Source organism: Strix aluco, chromosome 20, assembly GCF_031877795.1.
Source record: "Strix aluco isolate bStrAlu1 chromosome 20, bStrAlu1.hap1, whole genome shotgun sequence".
Taxonomy (NCBI): Eukaryota; Metazoa; Chordata; class Aves; order Strigiformes; family Strigidae; genus Strix; species Strix aluco.
This window is the reverse complement of record NC_133950.1, coordinates 11,328,538-11,347,575: the sequence shown is the minus strand read 5'-3', so window position 1 is coordinate 11,347,575 and position 19,038 is coordinate 11,328,538. Positions and strand designations below refer to the sequence as shown.

Here is a 19,038-nt window from a genome sequence, read left to right as displayed (position 1 = left end):
TGTTCCTCTTCTTGTATGCTTTAATTTCTCATCAGTAGTTTTGTACTATGCTTGAATTTCAGAGATCTGATCTTGCAAGCCTGTGAGACTGTGTAATTAAAAACAATCAAAAAAGTTTTAAAACTTTATTTTAAGCCTTTTGTAACGCTCCCTCACTAGTATCCAATTTTGTATTTTGAAAAGCTGATTTTCCCTTATGTGTATCTGTATGTAAAATGAATGTTTGTAGCTAATTGATCATAATACAGATGTCAAAAATCTAGCTGATTTAGCTAGATTTCTCCAGAGGGCAATCCCACCTGAGCATAGATTGGAAATGAGTGGCTGGGCTGCTGAAAGTTCCTTTCTGTGTCTATTAAATGTTGGAAATAACCTTGGTTTCTAGTTGAGATTTGGAGCACTTTAGATGAGTAATGAGCTGAATCCCCTACAAATATTCAGCAAGTCAGCCAGGCTGTTTGCATTGTTTACATTCACTCCCTTCCACTAATACATTGCAAAACAGGTGAGAAGGCAAGATTTAAAAATTGCTTTTCCCATCTTTGTAAATATGATTGTTTTCTGTATCATGCACTTCTTTATATTGGCCAGTGGAACAAAGTTTTGTGACTAACCTATGGCCTGAAATAATTACTGAAATAGTTTATGAATATTTAACAGAATTATAAAAATGCTTTTGGTTTGAATGCCACTCTTTTAAACATTGCTTTATAAGCTTAACTTTGAAGTGAGAGTTTTGTGATTTGCACAATCTGAATTCCATGTCAAAACTTTGTTTCACACCATGCTTGGAAAGAAACTTTTCAAAATTAAGTTTTGAAAGTCTAGTTAAGGTTTCGGTGTGTGATAATAAATGTCCTTAATCACTTTCTTCCCAAATGCACTTTGATTGGTTCTTTTTCCCCACTAAATAGGTCTTGTGGGAGTTGGAAACCTCCCGTCTTGTTGCCCACATTGAGAAATCCATGCAAAAAGAAGCTGGAGAAGATGACGAGTTGTTTATAGTGGATGAGAATGGAGACACACAACTATCTGGTTACGTGGGCCCGGATTTTGAGAATAACCTGCGAGTGCCCCTTATAGAAATGCTGAAATACCCATATCTGCTGCTGCATGAGAAAGTCGGTATGTATCTCATCATACACAGTTGGCAGGGAATGGTGGTGTTTCTACTGAAGGAGGTGAAAATAACAAATAGTAGTTAAACAGAAATAAGTGTGTGTGTATTATACTTATTTTGACACTAAATAGTGTGGTTTTGGTTTTGTGAGCATGTAAATTAGTCCTTACCATAACTCTTTTATCCTTTTAGCTGAGCTGTGTGTAGAAGTGCTCTGTAGAATGGAACAAAGTCACTGCTCATTTCAGGTCTTTGAGAAATACGCAGGAATTTATCTCTTTTTGGTACACCCAAATGAATTGGTAAGTTACATTTTCTGTTCCACTAAAACTTAGTTTTAAATAGTATCAGAACAGATTCTTATTTTTAATGACAAGAATATAAAAATAGTAGCATTCAGTATTTCAAGTGTTTGATTTTCTGTATTTTTCTTTAACAGTCTTTATATAAATGAGATTTCCGTAGGAATGTAGTTGCTGTTGCTGAAGGAGAGAAGACTCTTTTGTAATAACTTCTTGAATCACTTCACTGTTTGCATTTAGTCAGCAAAAGTTACAGATGTTCAACCAAACTGTAAATTTATGCCCTATACTCCCAAATGGAATTCTTAAGTGGGTCAGGGTTTGTAATTTAGTGTATTAATCCCCTTCTGCCCTGTTCTTTCTCCATCCCTAGAAGCTTTCACATGTTAGTAATATTCAGAACCTTAAAACTTGAAAAAGTGAAACTAGTGTAGTTACTTGCAAGAGGAGATGCTCAGCAGTGTACTTCCTCTGAAATGCTCTTTAATTGTCACTGAATTTTGTCATTACAAAGGAGGCAATACCATGTTTTAATGGATTTGTGTATTCTGTGGTGGGACAGCTCAAAACTCTGCAGATCTTTTTATTTGGCCTGAATCCATACGGGATAGTTTCATATTGAACGGTCAGAGATCAAAAGTTCATTTGAAAGCGTAAACAGGAAAGCTCCATTCTTTGTGGTATTTAGAAGTATCAGCTGATCTTAGTATGATTCATGTTGGTGTAGATAGTGGAGACTGCTCTCTTTTTCAATCCAATCTCTTAAAGTAACAAAAAGAGAAATTTTGGAATACTGAAAGTGTCTAGGTTGGAAGGGTTGAGAGGCTTTGCAGTTGTTGTTACCAACAGTTCTGTTTTTTGTTGGTTAAAAGGATTTGAGAGATTATAAAAAAACCCCACCCCTGAGTTTCTCAAAGCAGTACAGATGTGTCAGAGTTCCTGCTTTTCTACATTGCTTAGAAGATAATGTATTATCCAGCAAGAAGGCTGCTCCTTCAGGCTACATACACGCATCCTAGAAGTGAAACTGATACCAGTAACAGGGAAGAGTACTGGAAAATAGTGATAATACAGAGATCTTAGGAACATATACACCCTGCTACAATTGGGAGGGCCTGTTGAAACAGTGAATCCTGATTTCATGCACTGTATTAATACTGAAGGGGAATGGAGTGCTTTCTTTGCATGAGTTTAGAAATGTCCCTGTGTGGTGTGTTTCTGTAAACTGAATTTGGGTGTGTAACTGTCAAAGGAGCACTGAACTGTAACTCAAGTGGGCTGTTTGTTTATATGGAGAGAGTGTGAGTTCATGCTATTGTTTTCCTGCCTCCTGCTTTGGAGAGTCAGGTTACATTTGCTGTGGCTGGTGGGCAGGTTGTGGCTGTATGGTTTCCAGGACTGGCTTACTTAAACACCAGTGGGGACTACAAAATTTCAAGTTGTCCTAAGTATAAGGCAAGAACAAAACCAAATGCTGCCCCTTTGTCACATGAATCCCAAGCAGTTGTATTTCTATATATTACCCTGAATTTTAACTACTTTGTTACCAACATCTCATAAGTATAGTAAGCCTGTTTCTAAGGTTATTTTGGAAAAAGGCTAACTCTTACTTGCAATTATGAGATCTTACTGTAGTAAAAATACACTTTTGTCCAATTTTTAGTAGCAGTGATTCCTAATCTTACAGCATTGTGATTTTATTTGTTATTAATGTATAACTTCTTTGTTTCAATCCTTAGATTCGTCGATGGGCCATCCTAACAGCAAGGAATTTAGGGAAGGTTGACAGGGATGATTACTATGACCTACAGGAAGTGCTGACTTGCTTGTTCAAAGTTATTGAGTTGGGGCTTTTTGAGAGGCCAGATATTTACAGCTCTTCAGTGGTTGAAAAGGGTAAACTCGTCCTTCTGCCATCTCATTTATATGATACTGCCAACTACAAGAACTATTGGCTAGGTGAGTATTTATGATCAGAACTGAATTTGTATGTGTAGTCTCTCATCTTCTAAGCACTTCTTTAAAGTCAGAGTTCTTCTATTTCATAGGTGCTGTTTATTTCGGGGCATGTCAAATGGGAAAATAGAACGTTGCACAGCTGCAGCAGTGAGGCAGCATTTAATTAGTTTCAGGTTGCTGCTGATCTCTTTGGTCAAGTGTTACACTGGTAATGGCATTCGGGAAGTGATCCTTGATTTGCTGAAAGTTAGAACAAAGTTTTGCAAATATACAGACAGGTTGCTTTTTTTTTTTGATAGGGATTTGTATGTTGCTGACAGTGCTGGAAGAACAAGCTATGGACTCCTTGTTACTGGGCCCAGACAAACAAAATGATTTCATGCAGTCTATACTTCACACCATGGAGAAAGAAGCAGCTGGTAACTAGTTTTGATACTGAGATTAGGACAGTTCATAGCTTATTTTTCATCTTTATCAAACTTCCTTGTTTAATGGAGTAAATTCTTAGTAGTGTAACACTGAGCTGATTTTAACTGAAGCTTGTTTATTTTCTGGAGGATGGACAATATTGCACAATATTTAGGCAATACTGACAAATACTGAAAAATGACATTCAAACAAACTTAAGTGGAGAAGGGATGGCAGTGCTTTGCATAAGGCTGACAGAGATTTTGAGAGGACAGATCTATAATTTCTACTGTATTGTTTTCATTTAATGTACAGGTTGTATGGGAATGTGCATTTCACTGTGGCATGAAGTTTGAATTTTGAGTCCTAAAATAAAGAAATACCTTCTTCTGAATTGCTGCAACTTGCTTAAAATTTGACTCCTCTGTCCGTCTGTTTGAGGGAGTCCCTTTTGCAGCTGGGAATTTAGACTTCAGACTAGTAGCCCTTCTTGTGGCCATTCTTGTAGGCCACATGCCACAGCATAGCCCGGGAATGGCACATGAACTCAAGACCAGAGCTGCTGCTTAAGTGACTAGATCTTTATAAGCTTAGTGTGTTTATTGAGGATATGATATTATCTTATATGAAGAAGGAAGAACACACTTGAAGGAAAACCAATTGCTTCTAGCTTGAATTTGAAGTGTAAATTGTGATAACAGTGTAAGTTGTACCCACTTCTTAGAACAGCACTGCAAAAATCAGTGTGGAAGAATCAGTTTCAGAGCTGGGAAATGTTAGTAATAGTTATCCAGGTTCCTCTTGATTTAAGACTGCATAAGGAGCAGTGTCTGTACGGGTGAGTGAGGTTGACTTTTCTTCCATCCTTTCTCTTTTTCCAGGTTAAAAAATATAGTTGCAGCTTAGTAGAATACCTATCTTTACATTAGTATTTAAGAAAAATCAATGAAAACCAACTACTTTCAACTTGAGCTTAGTCTAAGAATGTACAGGACTCTTGCATTTCAACTCTCCCCAATATTACTGTTATGTTTCAGATGATTCTGCTGACCCCTTCTGGCCTGCGCTGCATTGTTTCATGGTTATTTTGGATCAGCTCGGATCTAAAGTATGGGGTCAGCTTATTGATCCTGTCCAAGCCTTTCAAACCATTATCAACAGTGTGAGCTACAACAATGAAATAAGAAATATACGCAGTAGCTTTAAGAGGTCAGTTTTATTAAGAGACTAGAACAGTTTTATGATTTTAATACAAGGTAGTGTAGTACCTTGGTCTTGGTTTTCTTGTCAGTGTTGCCTTAATTTGTGTTGAGGGAGGGAAATGGCAAGGAAAAAAAATCAGATGTTGCCAACTTGAAGCAATGAAAAGATGAACTAGGTCTGTTAAAATTGTGAAGTTCTTCCAAAAAATATATGGTTACTTCTTTTTTTTCCTTAATCAGGAAGGCTGATAACTGTTTAGTGCTTATTTAGTGCTATAACCAACTTGCACTTAAGATTAACGAAGATTGCCATGTTTGAGACTCTTGGTAAAATTATGGCAATTTCTGAATTTTCAGTGGTTGACGTTGTTTTACATTTTATTGCAGTTCCAGGTGACAACTGATTTGAGTTTACTTTCAGCTCGTGTTAAGCCTTAAATATTTCTCAAGATTAGATTTAGTTAACACTGCTGTATGGTCTTAAAAGTTTTATGCCTTTTCTGAATGTATGCCTGTCAGGGAAGGTAATAAAGTGCATGGAACTGTTCTCTAATAGCTTGGATAACATAGTGAACTGCTGGAAAGGAAATGCTTTAAAACGTGTAGCAGGCATCAGATACTCCTTTGGAGGGTTTTGTCTTCATATACTTACATCCTAAGATAAAATTGATTTTTTTGGAATCACTTCTGAGTGACAATATTGTTAGTATTGAACAGGAAGTTAATTAAGTAAAGTGTTTATTCTGTGCAGAAGTCAGTACACTGCTGGGAAAGCTAGAAATAGCTTTGATGGAAAAGAATCTTGCTACGTAAGGTCCCAAGACTTTAGGAACACTTCTGATTTTGAAAAACTGAAGTTGTGCCTTATTTTAAAAGGTTGGTGGAAAATAGTACCTGGACAGCCATACCAGTTGTTTACTGTTTTCCTGTGATATATTATGAATCAACTTTGGTAATGACTTAAATATTCAGTATTTTTATACACACAGAGTCTATAATGTTATAGATAGATACAGATATGTATATATGGAATGTTACAGGTAGCTGAGGAAGGGATAGTAAAGGAAACTTCCTTCAGTTAAACAAGATATTTGAGTGTTATGTTCAAATAGTTGCATACAAAGTTTCTGAGTACGTGGTCATGACTGAACTGCATCTATGCGCAGAAAATTCAAAGCAAATGCAATTCTTCTGGGTGTTTGTTCTAGGTAGTCAACTCCATGGCTTACTAGAAAGCTCAGTCACTTCCCCTGCCTCTTAATGACCAGGATAGAACTGAAACAATTTTAGATATGATATCTTTTCATCAGTATGTTTTATCACTGACAAATTCTAAGTCACATGGTCAGTATCTGAAAAGTAAAATCTTTCTTGGCCAGTTGGCTTTCTTATAGTTTAAGTCAGTTGTGTGGAGTCTGTAATGGTTTGTATTTCTTTTTAGGACAAAATCTGAACCGGAGTCAGACTATGATGATGACATGGTTACTTGCAGTCAGATGGTGTATAATTATAACACAGAAAAGCCTCAAAAGGTATTAAATACTTGATTTCCCTGTTCTTTGAACTCTGATCACTGAATGACACTGTCAGTTTAAACCATCTATAAAATACAGAGGGGAAGATACACTGTTTCTCCTAGCTATGTTGTAAAGAAAAGATGTATGTCACTATTGTGTGCCTTTAAACAGCCAGTCTGGTCACTTGTTCAGCTGGTACTTTCAGGCTGTAAGAGGAAAGAAGAATGCGTTTGTGAATTAGACAGAGATGGTATTAAAGCCCAAGAATTTCTATCAAGATTGAAACAAACATTGGTACCTCAATGAAAACTCTGAATTAAGTTTTAAAAGCTGCTGATTGTTTTTTTTTTCTTTTTACTTTTTGTTTCTCGATATTTTAAACTAATACATTGAATATGGAGTAATGACGTATGCTTTGATATACTTTCAAATGTTAGATTATGCTCCAAAATGGCACCATTTTTTTTCTTGTTACAAAGCAGAGTAAACATTTTTGAGTGTGTTCTTCTCTTGCTGATGGTGTGTTGTATTTATGAAATGTCTTTTAAAGGCTTTAAATGTATATTTGATTATCTAATGTTAAATTATATCAGCATAACATCGTCTTTGGAGGGTTTCACAATGGTTTTTAAAGGAAATACTACTTTACACTTATTTCGTAGGTTATGTTTTAGGAAGTGAGTTCCTTATACATGTGTTATGCGTTGATCTTTATTTTTTGCATTTTTAAAAATTTCGATTTTTGACTTCAGGATGTTACTCTACTTTTGACTGACTTTAAAGATGTTACCATTTAACGAACATATATTTGAAAGAAAGTAACCTTTATAGCTAGAAGACAAACCTGGCAGATAAAACTGTGCAGATGTGCATAATGAGGATAATGTGTGGTGAATTTATTTTTCAGGATGCTGGCTGGAAGACAGCCATTTGTCCAGACTACTGCCCCAACATGTACGAAGACATGCAGACACTGGCTAATGTGCTTCAGTCTGATATTGGCAGAGAGATGCGTGTCCATCACAGCATGTTTCTGTGGTTCATCCCTTTTGTTCAGTCACTTATGGATCTCAAGGACTTGGGTGTAGCATATATAGTAGAGGTCATTCACTACCTCTGCTCGGAAATCAGAGGTATTCTCAATGAGAGAATGCAGCAGTGTGACAAAATCTCTGAATTTTTTCTCCTGATCTTGGTGTCGATTATTGAACTACACAGAAATAAAAAGTGCCTGCACTTGCTATGGATTAGCTCCCAAGAATGGGTGGAAGCAGTGGTGAGATGCGCTAAGCTTCCAGCTGTAGCATTTACACGGTGCACTGAAAAAGCATCTGGACACTATGCAAGAGGTTCATCAGCAGTATCTTTACAAGCCTCTAACTCTGTGCAGCATGCCTGCGTGCAGTTGATACGCAGCCTTCTTAAAGAAGGCTATCAAATTGGGCAGCATGCTCTTTGCAAGCAATACCTAGACAAACTCAATCTTCTTCTGCGAGGAAATCTATCTTCAGGTTGGCAGCTGAACATCCAGGAAACCCAGGAATTACAAATGTGTTTAAAGCAAGTTATAAGAAGTATAAAGGACAGAGTATTTAATACCTCCATGTCTGTAGGAAACAATGCAAACTCTACAGCTTTGCCTACCATTTCTATAAAGCAAGAGAGGAGTGTATATAGTGATGGATTTGAGATGAGTGTACACAGCAGAGATGACCTTTGTTCACCATTTGCTGCTGTATCGAAGGAAGGCAGAGGTGGAGATTATCAAGAGAACCCTTTCCCTAGAAGAGAGACTGCCTGGGAAGAGGAATGTAGAGATGCATCTAAAAGTTCAAGATCTTGGACATCCACAGATACGAATATTAAAAAGGAATGTAATGACTTCACAGCTTGGGAATATGTCTCCCTGCAGGACTCTTTGGCACCTAAAGTATGTGGGAAAGTTCAGGAAAATAGAAACAGTGACCTTGTGGCAGGGCAATGTGATACAGATAATCAGTGCTTTAATCCAAGTGCCCAGCATTCAGATTTCAGAAGAGGAGGAGAGTTGGAAAACAAATGTGAAGCAGGATCCATAGCACCAATGCATCTGGCTGCTCAAACTCATACTGGTTCTCCAGAACGTGTTTATAGCTCAGATGTAAAAGAAAGCAATACGTCTCCCAGTTCCTCTTCAAAGTTGAAAGTAGATGTGGATAAGCTTGCGAATTTGAAAGACAAAGTACAGAAAATCAAATGGCCCTCAGAATTATTGAAGCCAGCAAAGCCATGTGGCTTAAAAAAATCCAGTTCAGCAACAAGTGCTTCAAAAGCAGAGGTAGAGCAACCTAAGTTTTGCACTGGCTATCTTTGTACAAGCAAAGATTGTCATAAACATCAGGGAGTGAATACTGCGTGTGGAAATGAAGTCTCTGTTGATATTCCATCTTCAAGGAGTTATGAAAGTACACGGGAGAAAAGCGTCAGCAGCGCTTTTCAATCCAGACTGGTCCTCACTAAACAGGTATCAAAAGGAACACCACTAGATTTTTCTAGCTCCTCTAAAAATGTACCTGGTGTGCAGGAAAATGAAGATGGCAGTATTTTGCTTCCAGGAATTAGTGACACCTCACTGAAAAAGGTAGCCACTGAAGAAAAATCAAGTTCAGTGTTGAAGTCTGTGTTTAAGAAAGACACTGACATGCAAACTTCAGACCAGGGACAGCCTAATCTAAATGACTTGGTTAATTATGACTGTAAAGGTCAAATTTCAAAGACATTTTGTATGGATAAAACTTCAGGAAATGGTCATGTTCCATCTAGCTCTGAAAACAAGAGGGATATATCCAACTCTGCTTCTCAGATCAGGCCACTGTCAGTGAAGTGTGAATCAAGTGACAGGTTGTTTGAATTTTCAAAATATTTCAAGAGAGAAGACAATTCAGGGGGGAAGGAGGAGGAGGATTTTGCGAAGATGGTTTCTGAAGATAATACTTTAACAGATTCCCAGGTTGATAGAGAACTCAGTAAATTATCTTTAGCTGCATATGCCAAAAGTGTCGATTTTCATTTTGATTCAAGCCAAGAAACCTCAGCGCATCATATTTGTGGTATTAAAAGGAAAGTGAAAGGTGCAGTAAGATCTTCCAATGATGACCAAAGTACCAAGTCTCCCTGTGATGCGGATTGCCTTGACAATCAAGTCATTATAATTTCAGACTCTTCCGATGAAGAAGGAGGTGTGACTGATGAGGAGGAGACAAAAAAAAGGAATGAAAGTGTGTGTTCTGAAAAGCAGCCTTCAACTTCCAGCTGCATTTCTGATAGCGGTAACAAAACAGAACCAAAGACTCCAAAATTTGTCATGTTACTGGAAGACTGTGAGTCTCAGTGCTTTGAATTTGAAGCAGAAGCTGAGGTCTTTTCAGTTTGGCAAGATACTCAAGCGTATAGTATGGAAGCAACTCAGGAGTATAAACAAGACCGTGTTTCGACATCGGTTGATAGTAGTAATTCAGATGTCTTACTGAACGATCACACAAATGAATGGGGTTATGATATGGATTACATGAGTGATGATACCGTGGAAGAAGCAGCGAACTTGATAGAAGAGCCGGTCGAAAACATTTCTCATCAGAAAGAAGCTGATAATACAAAAGAACTAACTAATTCAACATTGGAAGAATCTATTAGTAAGGGAAATCCAAAAGGTCAACTGGAGGATTTTGCAGACAAAGGTACTGTTGCTAAAGACTTCACCCTGGACTCAAAAGTGACTGAACCCAGAGCATCTGCATCTAACATCTCATTAGCTTCAAAATTGGCCCTTAAGAGGAATAGCATGAGCCCACGGAAGAAAATAGCAAAATCTGAGGTAGCAAGAAATATTCAAAGAAGTCCTAAAAAACCTCCTGTTCTTAAAACAGCACAAAATAAAAAACTACTTCAAACTACATCAAAAAATTCACAACCTGGTAGGTTAATGCCTGCTGTGGTTCCTCCAAGGAAAGTTCGACAGTGTCCTGCACCAGCATCAACTGTAGAAAAACTTGGTCTGAAGAAGGCACCCCGCAAAGCATTTGAATTATCCCAGCGCTCTTTAGACAGTCTAGCTCAGTTGCGCAGCTATGGTAAAGCTGCAGGGAGAGTTGGAGTTGCACAGAAACAGAAGGCTAAACTAATTGCTCCTCAGAGTTTGTCCGTAAAGCACAATAAAAAATTGCTAGCCTGCCAAGACCGTCAGTTTTTAAGGCAGATAAGGCCCCAAAAGAGTGTCAGAGTGAAAAGTCCTGCAGGAAGTTCTGAGAGTAGAAGTAAAAAAGTTAGCAAAGTGGATACAAAATCTACGAAACAAAAGCCTAAAAGTTTTGAACTGGCATCTGTTGAAAGATCTGTCAAAAACCAAAGAGAGAAGAAAAGGGAGGAGACGGTTTGTCCCTCTGCCGGTGAGAGAAAATTTGAAAGCCTCTCCGTGAAGGAGACGTATGTCTCTAAAATGCCTTGTTCTTTGGACTCGAACAGAAAATCAGAGGATAGCAGTATGATGGTTCCTCCTGTATCTAGGCATTCAAGTCTCTCTTCAGCTGCACTTGTTGGAGATAAAGATGAACCTTCAGGAGAAGGTTGCATTGTGCAGCCTGAGAGTGAGAAGACAACTTCAGAAGAAAATGGATGTAAACCAAATGAAAACAGTGAAGATGATGATGGTTTATTTTTAACTCAGTTAGATCCTATAGATATGGAATTATGTTCTCAGGAGGAAAGTGTTCAAGATACTGTAGCTAGTAAAAAACCAGAGGAAATGGGTACTGCTGAAAGCCTTCAGCAGGATGAATCCTCGACTGTTGTGAAATCTAAGTACAAAGACTGTGTGGAAAAAGCAGGAGAGGACTGTAGTAAGCATCCAGCCACCAGCTCAGAAGCAGATCACTTGTTCGCCAAACCTTCTCTCCTGCCACCTTCTAAAACAAGAAAGCCTTCCACTACCAAAACTTTCAGCTCACCAAATTCTTCACGGAATGCAGCCTTCAGCAAGGATCTCGAAGATGTTAAAAAGCTACCGTCAGCTTCAAAAAGCAAAGTGAAGGCAGCAAAACCAGTGGTGGCCAGGCCACCAACTGCAAAGGCTTTACCAGTAGGAAATCAAACATGCAGGTCTCCAAGTTCCAGTAATGTACTTCAACCCCATATTTCTAATAATGTTCTGCAGTCACAAAATAGACAGAATGACAATGCTTCAAATATTGCCCGAAGGCCTGCCCCAGAACCATATTCTTCTTTTCTTGGTGTTCAGCAGCGTGATGAGAGTATTTTTATTAATGGAGTTCTACAGTGGACGTACGAAATGTTTGCACACTCCAGCCAGTGTGGACCTCCAGTTAATCTCCTGCATTCTGTAGTAGCCTCTGTTCCTGTCCGATTTCAGGGATACGATGAGTATTTTAATACATTTTTCCCCTTGATGATGCTAAATGCCTTTGAAACGGTAAGTAGGTATCTGCCTCTTGGTTTGTTTTCATCAACCCTTACAAATTTTACCAAGAGATTAAATAACTGTTTTATGTCCTATATTTAACTTCTGAAAGTGTTCAGGTACAGATCTGAATAGAGGAATGATTTGGGGGAAATATTGACAGTTACGTTTAACACTGGGGACTGTCAGTGTTACCTCAGTGAAGTTTTTTTTGAGCATGCATCCACAGTAGCATGCAAAATGAGGGGAAAAAGGAGGTGGTTCCTCTTTCTTTATAGCATATAAAGCTTAAAATCTTTAAGAACCTGAGGTCTTTCAGTGACAGCGTCTGTAAAAAGAGGATAAGAATGTAGTGTTTTGGTTTATGTTGAGAACTTACATGAGAGGGTAGGTTAATCTGAGAAGTACTTTTTTTCCAAACAGCTTAACTTTAATAGTTTATAGTTTAATGGTGGGAGAATGCAGTGCTCCTTCAATTAAAGTCTATATGCTTTCAAGTTCAGTCATTGCATCACTTCTCCTGTAGAAATAAAGTAGAAAATTAAGTCAATACCAGGATAATACTGGTATTTTCAGGTGAAAATGCAATTGGGGGAATTTGTTTTGAAGAGCTTTGTAAGAAAGTACATTAAATGGGGGGTGTGGGGGGGAAGCGCTTTCATTTGCCCTGTGTGTTTGTATTACATTAATATATTTGTGCCTATATTAAAAAAAAAAAAGGATAAGGCTCTTTGATGTCTTGTACTTGACAGTCTGTTAGCTTTCTTTTATTTCTGCTCAGTACTTTTGCCCTCTTGACCCATGATAAGATATTCTGATACACTAAACCCTTCAGAGTATTTTTATTTAACTTTTACTTTCCAACATGTAGCTGGCACAAGAGTGGATAGAAAACCAGAGAGCAAAAGAGAAGAGTTACTACTTCTACTTACAGAACTTCTGGGCTGACTTGAATACGGCAAATTTTACAGGTAAGAGGGTTTTTTTTTTTTTAATATAAAGTAGACAATGCCTTATAATGAACCAGCACTTACAAGTAGATTTTTTTTTTTATTTGGTTTACATACAGAAAGGATCTTGAATTTGCTATTTTACAGAACGCACGTAACAGATAACATTTTTTGCAGGGAATTTGTGCATTGTGTTCAGTACAAAAAGTTATTTGATTGCTGTTGAAATACTTTCCATCTCATTTGAGATTTTGTTTCAGCTTTTGGTAAATAGTCCTTGACTTGCTCTATTTTTATACAGTGCTATGTTCAGGCTTTAGAGTGCAGGATGGAGTTAAAACTCTTCATAGCGTTTTGTTATAGCTTTAATAACTTTAAAAGTTAAGAGATGGGTATTACTGAAGTATATGCAATATGTTAATTGTAGTACTTCTGTAGTCAGAAAGTAATTGTAACCCTTTTCCTTTTAATGTTCTAATTTAAAAATGTGTTTTGGGTAGCTCATTTTCAAGAAAGTGATTTGGCAAAGCAGCTTCATCCAAAGGAGGATGACTTAATTTTTTTTGTGGTACAAAAGAAAAAAGACACCTTTAAGGAAGAAAGTGAGATGGAGAGCCATACAGTGAATCACGTTGGTCTTGTGAGACGATTTTCTCGTGCGTCTGGCTGTTCAACTAGTAAGTAAATGGGCTTGGGATAAAAGTGGGATTCTTCTGGGTACTGTAAAAAGCTTCTTCATAGCTGGCTGTTGATAGTTGTAATATACCACTTACCTCAGAGGACATGGAATTGTTTTTCCACTGTAGCCTGTCTGTTCCATGCTAAAAGCTTCATTAAAAGCCAGGAACTGAAGCTCCAGGCCTGTTTTCCATGCATTTTTCTAGGGGCTTCCTTCAATACAGATGTTAATACTTTGTGTAAGAACAGAAACTAATGATGAGTAAGTGCTCTGCATACAACTTCAGGAGTGTGTTGCTGTGAGATATGAAGTGCCATGAACTTCAGTGGGCTCACTGACTAAAATTTCCACTCTTCTAGAACTGGAGTTGTGAATTACCAGGATTACCAAATATCAAGATTAATGCTGCCTGATTATAACAGTGATCTGAGTTGTTTTACAGAGCACTGTTTTTTTCTTTTGGGTTGTTTTTTGGGGGGGGATGGAAGGGTGGTGTTTGTGTTTTTTGCAAGAATTAGTTATTGACTCCCTAATAAAAGGCAGCACCTGGTTCTGATGAATTCTTTGAGAGACCTATTTGAATGTCTTTCAGTTAATAATTTAGATATTCTTTGAATTAACAACTTGTGTTTTGTTTTTTTTTTTTTTTCCCTTGCCCCTCCTTATAGGAGAAAAGGAGCAGCATACCGTCTGTCATCTTTCTGTGCAAACTCAAGGCAATTTGTCACTCTTCATAAATAAAAAAGTGAAGTGTGTGGTGGTTGGCTCCCTAGTTACCACACGCCGAACATTCAAAGGTCTAATACTACTGCCCAGGAGTCTCCTGGCTAAACCCATCATGGATCCAAATTACAGTGACTTCTGTCCCAGAGGTTTGCCTGTAGCTTCAGAAAGTGCTGTAAGTCCTGCATCTAGAAGTGATAGTTAGGGATGGCAAAGGGGGCATTTGGATCTCCTGAGTTTTGTGAAACTGGCTTTGTGTGTTGTTTTTGGAGGTGACCGAGTGCAAACAGACAAGTTTCGAAAGCACCGAGGTCCTGTGCTTTTCAGAGTTGGTTGATTGGGTGGATAGAGACGAGTCTGAAGTTGCTCAGGTGTTTCTGCTCTATTGACATAGATATTAGTAGTGCACTTTAAGCAGCTTTCAGGTTTCTTTTCCTTACTGGGGAGGTGTCTGTTCAGGAAATAAGGTGTATGATGGAAAAGGTAACGCAAAATAAAGGTGTGTAGAGTAAACGAAACCTTCATTATGGCTTTTGAGTCAGGATTAAGGTGTGCATCTAGAGCAAACATAGAATCAAAAGCTTCCATGCCCTTCCAAGTTTGAGTCCTAGCTTAGAGGGGTGGGGGACATTCTGAAAATACATAAAATGAACACGAAAGGTTTGATCAACATTAGGTAATTCATTATTTTGTTTCCCTGTCTGTTTCTTCAGGCATCAGATATGAATGAATACAATGAAGATCAAAAGAGAGCCATTGAGACAGCTTATGCTATGGTAAAGGAACATCCACAGCTTCCCAAGATCTGCCTCATCCATGGACCACCTGGAACAGGGAAATCAAAAACTATTGTTGGACTTCTGTCTCGTGTTTTGAGAGAAGTGAGTGAACGTGATGTGATTGCTACGTGCTGGTGTTTGGTTTGCCAATGGGAGTCAATAATACCTTAAACTAAGTGGAGTGTAGTATGGGTACTTACTGGGAGTGTAATTCATTAAGATGACTTAATTAAATCTGTACTGTATAGGGTGTAAAGGTGGAAATAATACCTTTTGGGCATCTTGGAAAACACTTATTTTATAGAACTTAAAAAGTAAAATCAAGAAAAAAGTGCTATTGGTAGTATAAACACTTGTTACATAAAAAAACCCTTAATATTTTGATGTGTTAAAGAATCTTATTTGGCCTGTCCCATTTAATGGTTTTCATGTTACCATCCAGTAGATTCAAGTATATAATGTTGAAGGGTATTTATGCAAATAGTACGAATACATTTGACTTGTTGTTACTCAGCGTAGGACGTATCTTAAGAGATATTCAAGTGTAATAGTCCTCATACTCTGCATGTTGATTGATGAGCATACAGTCTGGCTTTTAAATGACAACAATCTAAATCTTGGTTTATTGTTAATTAATCTATAGAACACTAGGAACGAGAAGACAACTCAAAGAGTGAGTTCCAAGATCAAGCCAAACCGGTTTCTAGTTTGTGCACCATCAAATGCTGCTGTTGATGAACTCATGAAAAAGATCATCATTGCATTTAAGGAAAAATGCCAAAACAAGCAGGAGCCTTTGGGTATGGTTTATTTTAAAATTCTGTTTATATGTTAAATAGACAAAACCTGAAGGAGAAACTGGAACAGCTGATTACATACAATACTTATATGCTACTCTAAGCAGCTTTTTTCTCTTGTGGAACATGACTGGTACATCCTCGTATTGTTATTAATTTTAATGTGCTTTTCTAAAAGGTGTATTATGTTTTTTTAAATTGCACTTTGTCTCTATATAGACATTGACCGTTTTCTCATAGTTTAGTTTCAGTTCACCAGTTTTTAAGTACTTCTTAAAGATTGGAACACAGACTATTACCTTGATTTTGAGTAAAATTGGACTTTGCTGATCATGCTAAACAGACTCGTTTTTTTCCTCCTAGTTTGTGACTAATACAAAGTAGGTGAATTCTGAACAAGGCCTCTAGTCTGTGGTGGGGAAAAAAAAAATCTACATTCTGACCAAACATTAATTTGGTATTGACTTACCAGCTTCATTACTAGTGGTACTCAGTAATTTTCTAACTTAGGAATTCTGAATGTTTTAGATAAAGAAGCCTAAGAATAAGAGGTTATTCCAAATAACATTCTTAACTGCTAGCCACCACTAAAACATAGGCAACGTCTTTTTTTTTTTTGAGTTTGGAATTACTGAATTTTTTGTAGCTGCGTTTAGGTAAGTACAACTAAATTGTTGCAAACCCAGAAAAGGAAAAGCCTTGTTTGATATCCATGATGTTTAAATTTTTTTTTTCCCCTCTCATACCACAGTGCAGAGATGATTGGAGCAATCTAAATATATTTTGATTTTTTTTTTTAAACAGGAAATTGTGGTGATATCAAATTAGTGCGACTTGGTGCTGAAAAAGCAATCAACAGTGAAGTCCGGGGGTTTAGCCTGGATAAGCAAGTTGAACACAGAATGAGTAAGTAACATGCAAATCAGACTTTTCTTCAGTCTTCTTTAAGAGCTTGATGATGTTTTACACTTGGGACTATGTGTCCTTTAAGAAGGAAGATCTGGTAAAGGATTTTTCTGCAACAGTGCTTCATAAAGTATTGTTTGTCTTAGTGGGAAAGTGTCAGCTTACATATGGCCTACAATCTAAGCAAAAATGAAGAAATAAGACGACTTCTTGTTTGTTTTTTTTAAAGAAATTATAATAAATGCATGTTAAAGCCATCATTTTTAAGCAATGCGGCTGTGCAGTGTTTGAGAGCTACAGTTGGAACCAAGTCTCATTATCTTGTTTTTGGAAGATAAGACCTCAATAGAAAAAGGGAAAATGCAACAGAAAATCAGTTTGTCCCTTTGTTTTTAAGATGCACGACTGAGAGCAAGTACTATTATAACGTATCTTTTTCTATTCCTCCTGTATGTTTTCCTTTGTTTTATTATAGAACGAAAGCCAACTGACTGTGACCAGGATATTCAGAAGAAAAAGGCAGCTCTGGATCAAAAACTGGACATGCTGTCTCGTCAGCGTGCCATGCACAGATGTGAGAGGAGGGAGGTAGTAAGATAATAGTATTTTTAATCCTGTTTTTGTGTTTTTTTAATCCTGTTTGTGTTCATAACTGAATGCATGAAGAACTCTACTGTATTTTAATGCCATCTCTGAGAAGTAGCTGTCTCTTCACCTGCTTTTTCAACTAATGGAGATGCTGGTTAGCACTGTGAAAGGGAATGATGACCTTTACATCAAGATTTTTTTTTATTTATTCTAGCATTTTCAACTGGTTGATCATGCCACTTCTTGCTCTAGTGTTCAGTAGACTTTGTTTGGTTCTGTCACCAGTTAGTTTCTAGGGTAACTGTATTTATAAATCGTAATGATTTAATTTGATTGTATACTTCAAAGCTCTGGTTTTGTTTAATTAGAAATAATAAGATACCTTGTGATCTGAGATTTTTGGATATGTGTTGCACTTGAAGTTTTCCAGGTTTTTGTCTAAAAATTTGACATTTGTGCTCAGATTACAGATTTCTGATGGTAAACCGTTTTCCCAGTTGCACAGAAATGTAACACAAAGTATTGTGTGTTGCAGTGTCTAAATATGTTGACAACTTTCTAAGAAACTGATCAGCTTCGTCAGACACATTTGGTATTAAAAGACAGTCTGAACAAGTCTAAATGTTTAGGAAGTGAATTAAGGTGTGGGAGGAAAAAGGTGTATGGGAAATGTGTGGTGTTAATTATTCCTGATATGTGGCTTCTCTGTTTTTTCCCCCATCTAGAGTCAAATGTTAGATGATGAAATTGGCAGACTTTCAAAGGAGAGACAACAGCTTGCTTCTCAACTAAAGGAGGTAGGAATTTATCTTTAAGGCAGCTCTTTAATAAACCTCAGCTAAAGTGTTTATATACTTGGTATCCTTTAATTGTAGTGAAGATTTGGCTTTGTGGCTGGGAGTATTTATAAAGTAGTAGGTAAATAGATAAAGGTCATAAGCTGAGTAAGTTATGGACAGCTTGGTGTGAAATCCAGGTGTACTCTGGCTTCATATTGCAAAAAACCCCCAAATGGATGGGAATACTCACTCTTACAGTTAAGGGTGAATTTTAAACGAAATGTGGGCTATTTGGCAAACGAGGTAATGGAAACGTGCATGTCATTGTGTTCTAGGATGTATCTTCATCACTACTTTCATGCCCCTTACAGTCCAACTGGAACTGAGATACCTTTAAATGTTTTGAAGTAAAGCGACAGGTGGAAGAATATTTTTGTGTGTGGAGATACAGAACTGAAAGTAGAAATAGGCACCGATAGCAAAGCCAGTAATTAAGACTGAGTAGCATGAACCATGATATGAATGAAGGTTCATCTTTAATGAATATATGCTGACCCTTAGTGGTCACGGAGGCTTGGAGTTACAAATGTGATGGCAGACTAAACTTTGCTCACAGTTAGTGTGTCTAGTTGCATAGTGGTAGAGATAAAGGAGTGCTGCTTTCCAATTTGCCACCTCAGTGGCATTGATCTGTAAGTGAAAGTAACACTTCAGTTAAGTCGTGACTTTCATTTGTAGTAATGGAGATAGTTTTATTGGGATGATGCATTATGCATGATCTGTTCGCCAGTTAGATTTGTCCAGGCAGTAGGAAATTGCTCTAAGGTAGTTCAAGAAAGCTAAAAGAGAAGAGGAGACATGGTGTCCTGTTGCACTT

At 37.4% G+C, this 19,038-nt stretch overlaps 1 protein-coding gene across 9 annotated transcripts in view; it reads left to right on the top strand.

The window, feature by feature from the left end:
• Nucleotides 1-19,038, top strand: part of SETX (senataxin) — a 37,128-nt gene that overhangs the window by 2,901 nt on the left and 15,189 nt on the right. For 6 of the 9 annotated variants that reach the window (XM_074846646.1, XM_074846645.1, XM_074846642.1 and 3 more), the window contains exons 4-18: nucleotides 915-1,125; nucleotides 1,313-1,422; nucleotides 3,162-3,381; nucleotides 3,681-3,800; nucleotides 4,827-4,998; nucleotides 6,433-6,523; nucleotides 7,416-11,972; nucleotides 12,832-12,931; nucleotides 13,411-13,587; nucleotides 14,258-14,487; nucleotides 15,026-15,193; nucleotides 15,735-15,891; nucleotides 16,693-16,794; nucleotides 17,270-17,382; nucleotides 18,108-18,179. In XM_074846646.1, the coding sequence (XP_074702747.1) occupies nucleotides 915-1,125; nucleotides 1,313-1,422; nucleotides 3,162-3,381; nucleotides 3,681-3,800; nucleotides 4,827-4,998; nucleotides 6,433-6,523; nucleotides 7,416-11,972; nucleotides 12,832-12,931; nucleotides 13,411-13,587; nucleotides 14,258-14,487; nucleotides 15,026-15,193; nucleotides 15,735-15,891; nucleotides 16,693-16,794; nucleotides 17,270-17,382; nucleotides 18,108-18,179 (6,600 nt within the window). Of the gene's footprint in view, nucleotides 1-914; nucleotides 1,126-1,312; nucleotides 1,423-3,161; nucleotides 3,382-3,680; nucleotides 3,801-4,826; nucleotides 4,999-5,779; nucleotides 5,868-6,432; nucleotides 6,524-7,415; nucleotides 11,973-12,831; nucleotides 12,932-13,410; nucleotides 13,588-14,257; nucleotides 14,488-15,025; nucleotides 15,194-15,734; nucleotides 15,892-16,692; nucleotides 16,795-17,269; nucleotides 17,383-18,107; nucleotides 18,180-18,496; nucleotides 19,029-19,038 lie in introns of those variants that run through there. The other 3 variants (XM_074846650.1, XM_074846648.1, XM_074846649.1) reach the window with 3 other exon arrangements.